The sequence below is a fragment of the Cariama cristata genome, unplaced genomic scaffold, assembly GCF_000690535.1.
Source record: "Cariama cristata isolate BGI_N322 unplaced genomic scaffold, ASM69053v1 scaffold21111, whole genome shotgun sequence".
NCBI classification, from domain to species: Eukaryota; Metazoa; Chordata; class Aves; order Cariamiformes; family Cariamidae; genus Cariama; species Cariama cristata.
The window spans coordinates 74,499-80,498 of record NW_009599092.1 but is presented as its reverse complement, the minus strand read 5'-3'; the positions used below and the strand labels follow the sequence as shown (position 1 = coordinate 80,498).

General features: G+C 37.9%; 1 protein-coding gene across 1 annotated transcript in view; it reads right to left on the bottom strand.

Annotated features, from left to right (window-relative positions):
- LOC104168847 (collagen alpha-1(IV) chain-like) overlaps positions 1–6,000 on the bottom strand; it is a 52,744-nt gene that overhangs the window by 20,388 nt on the left and 26,356 nt on the right. The window contains 6 exon segments of the mRNA XM_009709571.1: positions 1–77; positions 971–1,110; positions 1,987–2,076; positions 2,168–2,266; positions 5,127–5,279; positions 5,886–5,975. The exon segment at positions 1–77 is cut by the window's left edge and continues 81 nt beyond it. Of these exon segments, the coding sequence (XP_009707873.1) occupies positions 1–77; positions 971–1,110; positions 1,987–2,076; positions 2,168–2,266; positions 5,127–5,279; positions 5,886–5,975 (649 nt within the window).

Here is a 6,000-nt window from a genome sequence, read left to right as displayed (position 1 = left end):
ATTCCTGGAATTCCTGCACTACCCTTTTCACCCTTATCTCCAGACAAACCTGGACTACCAATTCTTCCTGGTTCTCCCTACAAGAAGCAGCACACATTATAAAATCCATACATTAATTCTGAAACAGCTTTTTCTGTTTGCAGTGGTAGATATGTCACCCCTCTTATACATCAGACTTATAAAGAATTTCATTTTTTTTCCATTTAGAAACAAAGTAACTTACGATTAAATTTGGCATTAAATTCCACTATCAGAATTATTGACTTTTCTAGCAATTGCTTAATACCTATATATGAAAATGAGTAGTTTTCTATGCATTCTTATGACAGTTTTTACAAAGTATTTCCAAATTAGCCTCTTAACTAACTTACTACTCTTAATCATCTTCAAAAGAATCTTTTTTAAGTCTTCAGCAAGTTTCCTACCAGATTAGTAAGTTTTATTTTTACAATTTTTACTTATAAATTCATGATTACTGTCATTGTATAGCTAGGAAAAGGAATGTGAAACAAATGAGAATCCTATTAGAATCCTGTTAGAGATTAATTTTACAGACAGTATTAATACAGCTCTCTTTTCTATAATATCTGAGGATTTTATAGGTTTCTTCAGCTTCCCAGTATCTCTGTAAAAGTACAGACACACTATTTCAACGTGATTATTTGCTGTTTGTAAGAAGCCCTTTTCACTTTATTTACTTTGTACTTTTAAAAGTTCTTCCCCTCCCCATTTCCAGCACTGTAAGTTAGCCTATTCTGAAGAGACAGAATCAACAAGAACCCTGGAGATAATGGTCCCATCAAACAGAATACATATAAACCTGTGCATATGCACACCTTACAAGTTTCTATTCAGGTATTTAAAATGAGCATAACAGAAAATATAACAAAATAGCTTAAAGGCCAACAGCATCTTTTCAAATTAGGTACTTGGTAGGGACAGACAATTAAATCCTTAGGGGTGTAAATACCTTCTCACCAGGAGACCCTGGAAAGCCAATCCCAGGAAAACCTGGCGCTCCTTTGTCTCCTTTTTCACCTTTTTGCCCAGGGAACCCTGGTGTGCCTGGTGAACCTGGTACTCCCGGCAGACCCTTCTCTCCAGGTGTTCCTAGTAACAGAAGAGGGAAAATTGGTCTATCAGAACTAGTGGTACCCTAGCAGTGTTGACAATGATTTTTCAGTGTGGCCTTAGCTATTCAGAGCTAGAAAAGCAATGTAACTCACTAAAATAGCTAGTAAACTTCTGAGAGTCACTCTTTAAATGGGACTTTTTATGGGAAGATAAGCTCTCCTCATAAGAGAAGGTTGTAATCTTGGATTCCGAGTAAACAGAGCTCTTGCAAAAAATATGATTCGAATAAAAGTTTATGTTGATTTGAATAATTTCTAACAGGACCACAGTTGCAAAGGGACTCTGTTGTAGCAAAGTTTTCCGTCCCTCTCTACCATTTCAGTTTCACCTTTGATTTCCTAAATATGCTAGGCACAAGGCCATCTGAATGGAGACAAAGTTTCCATGTCGAGATACAGGTTCTTCTCCATTCTATTCTTTACCAATCCCTTCCACACCACCATTCCTCCCAGAACACTACAGTTTGTAATTAACATGCAGTACACAGCAACTCACCAAACCTTATACAAGGGGGAAAACACACAAGAAGTTTAATGCATTTCACACACTAGTAGAGACAGACGGACAAACAGGTTTCACTTGAAAAACTGCCTGCCTGCAACAAATACACAAATCCTACATGCCCAGCTAAAGGATCCACATGTAGAAACCCAGGAAACCATCCTATTATTTGTAATCATTATTACTACAATAGGATTGAGAAAGCAATGTCCCAAAAGCCTAAATTTCAGACATTGCAAACAGTGCAACCGTTTAGCACATCTACACCAACAAATTTTCCATATAGGTCTCTCATAATGTTCTATATTAACTTCAGGAAAACACTAATAAGAAGTTCCCATCAATCAGTACCTGGCAAACCCATTTCACCAACCGATCCTTTTTGTCCTGGAATTCCTGGATCCCCTGGGTACCCTGGGGGGCCCTGATCACCTTTTGGTCCTAGGGACAGCAGAGAAATTAAGAGTCCCGTTAGTTAATGAGGTTTAAAGTACCTGATGAACAGCCTCTCTGTTGCTAGCTTCAGACATACCTGGATGTCCTGGAGTACCAGGTTCACCATCCTTCCCTGGAATTCCTGGTTCTCCATATTCCCCAGGTAACCCTTTTTCTCCTGTTGCTCCATGGTCCCCTGGACACCAAGAAAACAAACACAGTGAGATCAGTTTTATCAAAATTTACTGTAATGCCATGTAATAATCCTCCTAGTTAATTTTTGATCACTGTTGCTTCTCTCTGCTGAACAAGGAAATGGCTAAATTCAAGCTTCGTACATTGTACAGCAGAATCACACTTGAGTAAAACACAACTCTCCAGTCACTAAACCAGTGCTGAGGAAAGGCTGCAAACTATTACAATTTTACAGGTGTCTGTGCAAATTACAAGGCAAGTTACATCTTTAAAAGAAATTACAAACGAATATGTGTTTGAGTTAGATTAATGAGTTACTTCAGAAGTGCCAGACAATATCAGGTGTTTACAGAAATGATTGATTTGACTGTCCTGCTGTCTAAAAAAGTACATGTGAACAACCAGTTCACAGCCAGAAATTCATTGTTTCCTCAGTTCTATCTAATGTTAAAGCATCTTCATCATTTCAGAAGGCTCCACCTCCTATTCTGCAGTGTGCTGCTTCTCCAGCTTTAAGGTCCACACTTTTTCTGATAGTGTTGCATACAGGTGCAGGACAATAGGTTACTGAAGATAGCTCGCTGAATGTTTTTAAGTAAGCAGATTTTATTAAAAACATCCCAAGATGTCCAAAACTAATTTTTTTCATTAAACACCACCAACAATCTTCCATAAAAATACTGTGTCTTTTCTGCACAGTTTGTATTTTAGAAGCTTTTTACAACATTACAGTGATATTCATGCCCACAGAGATGAAGGCAGTTAATAGATCAGCAAAGTTATGGAGTATAACTACGTTATTTTTCTCTGCTGGTCCTAAGTATCAGTGGGTTGAAGAGGATGAGATGGACAGAACAACAGCAGAAATTTGCAGGCTGTGGTCTGTTTGGAACCTACCCTTCCAGGCTGTGTGAGTCAGGCCAATCTGTAGACTGTGTAATGTCAGGAAAAGGTAGAGCATACAAGTTTGCAAGTGTGTATTATCAGTGCTGGAGAGATGAAGAAGTTAAAAACCAAAGAAATTAACCATTTGAATTTCTCAGCAAAGGCTTCTTTATATACATGTAAGCAGTGTGCCTAATTTGGGTTTCTGGAAAGGAAATAAAACTAAACATCAATCAGTCAACCTACAGGCCAACAGTAGATAACAAAGTAAAGAAAAACAACCTATGTGGATTTGTTTTAAGGCTTTTCATACCACTATATATATCGAGATCAGAAACAAATGAGAAAAATTAATCTAGAAGAAATCTTTACAGACTGGGAGCCTCATCAAATACAAAGTGCTCTCAGAGGCTGCATCTCAGTTTAGAGGCAGATGCACTCCACACTTGCCCCTGCCCTCCCCTGCAGTCCCTGGCTGTCCAAGCTGGGAGGCACTGCCTATCCACATGCCGAGGTTCCTCCGAGACCCAACCGGGGCACAAGAGCCCAGGTCTTGTTCTGACAAGCAGTTAGGACATGGAGATAAGAGCCACTTAGACTGGGAAACTCTCCTGTTCCCACGGTTCAGCTATAACAGAGTACAGTTATCGGTGATTTGCTGCCAAACTGGAAAGGAGTCTCTAGTGCTCTGTCCTGGGCCCAACAGAGAATACACTGATGAATTGTACAGAGGACACTAAACTGGAGAGGCTTGAAAAGAGGACAGGATTAGACTGCAGAAGGATTTTGAAGACTTGGAGTAAAGGTTGAAAATCAACATCATGAAATTCAAAAGTGTAATACACCACATATGTGGTATAGAGAAGTCAAAAGTGTGCATACAAAATGAAAAACAATTGCATAGGTAGCAGTCCAGGAGTAAAGGACTAAGGATTATAGCTAATCACAAACTGAGTCAACTGTGGTTTAAAGAAAGGGAAATTTCATTCTAGCAGGGTCTGAGTTGAAGTACTTCAGTTGTTTCAGCAAAGTGCACTCTAACAAGGATGCAGCCGAATTGGGGAGAAGTCAGAGAGGGTAACAAGAACGATGATTATTTCAGAAAACATGATATACAATGAAAGGCTGAAGGATTTGGTTCAGGGAAATTGAAGACTATGTGATCTCGGTAGCTCCCTTCTAAGCCCTACAATTCTATTTTAACTAAAACAGTTATCATTTATTTAAAAACCCTTATGGGATTTTTAAATAAAAAGTAAAAATAAAAAAGGACAAATAATAAAAATATATAAAATATACACTAACTTTTCATTGAAAAGAAAAACATGAGAACGATCTTGAACAACTAAACTTTCATGTAGCAGTAAAAATAAAAATCCAAGAATAATGCACTGTCTAAAAAAACTAGTATCTCTACTGCCATTAAGTTTCTAAATAGAAAACTGATTGCCTTTCTCCTGCGTATTTCCAGATGTTTCTAAACTGACATAAGATGATCTTTTGGTATCAGTGGCATACATGTGTGTCTTTCCTGAATTTCTTCAGGTCACAATGAAACGTGTGCCAAAAAAGGCTGCCCACTTTTTCTTACAGTATCAGTTGGTCTTCATAGCTACCACAGTATTTCCACTATATGTTTTACATGAAAGACAGCTTTTTTCTTCTGGCAAGCTCCAGTTTCTACTTTTAAAATTCATTTTCTTTTAAGGCAGTCTTCTGATAAAAGAGGTAAAAGGATTTCATAAGGGCAAATTGAATGTCTTTCATCCAATCAAAACCCCTTCTGTCTGTGAGTGGTCTTTGTTTCTATGGTTTTGCAAGATACCAGAAAAATAACTGCATTTGCTGTGTGAAATTCTTTAATCTTACTTTAAAAACTGTTGTCTAAAACTAAGATACAACTGAACTCAAAGCATTACTGCTTAACAGTATACGAGTGCTAATTTCACTTATCCACAGTTAGAGACTAGAGTTACCTTTTTCTCCTTGATCTCCCTTTTGTCCTTTGAGACTAACCATATCCATGTTGTCCATCGTTCCAGGTTTTCCTGGGAGACCGGCTTCACCTTTATCTCCTTTGACACCAGGATCACCCTGTGGTCCAATTACACCTTTGAAACCTTGGCTACCTATAAAGGGATAGCACAGAATATTATACTGGCATGTAAAACTTTGCAAAAATATTTAATAGACAACAACAAATAAAATTAGCTATTTATTCAAATTTTGAGCACTGAATACCATGCTCTGGAACATCTCATTTCTCTCATATGAAGTTTTTTTATATCAGGACTTCGTAATAGTTCTGTCAAAAAAGTTGACATATTTTTCCTGCCTCACAGCCATTAATTTTAGACTCTCAAAACAATAGGGATAGAAGTTTTTCAGTAATATAGGGCATTAATTCAAGGATTTAATTAAGGCCTTCCTGCTGGCTTTTCATAATTTCAAACACAGTATTTTTCTTGGACTAGTATCTATAGCATCCCCACATCTAGCAAACCATTACGTTGTCGAAGAATGGATCAAAAATTCTGGCTTGGTGCCCAAATACAAGATTGCTCCTCGAATATGGCTTTCTAAATTACGCTGTTTCTATCTTACAGGGAAGTTACTTGATAGAAAACACTCCTTAGGCCAAACATACTCCTTATACTGGGTTATTTCCAGTCTTGTCTTCTGCTGGGAGAAAGACAGATTGTACAATTTTGATTTTGAGAAAATCTCTCTCTTACCTTTTTCACCAGGCAACCCTCGATCTCCAGCTGGTCCAGGAATTCCCGGCAATCCAGGAGTTCCCATAACTCCCATTTCTCCTTTGGCTCCTTAAACCAAAATGAAAGAGTGAAT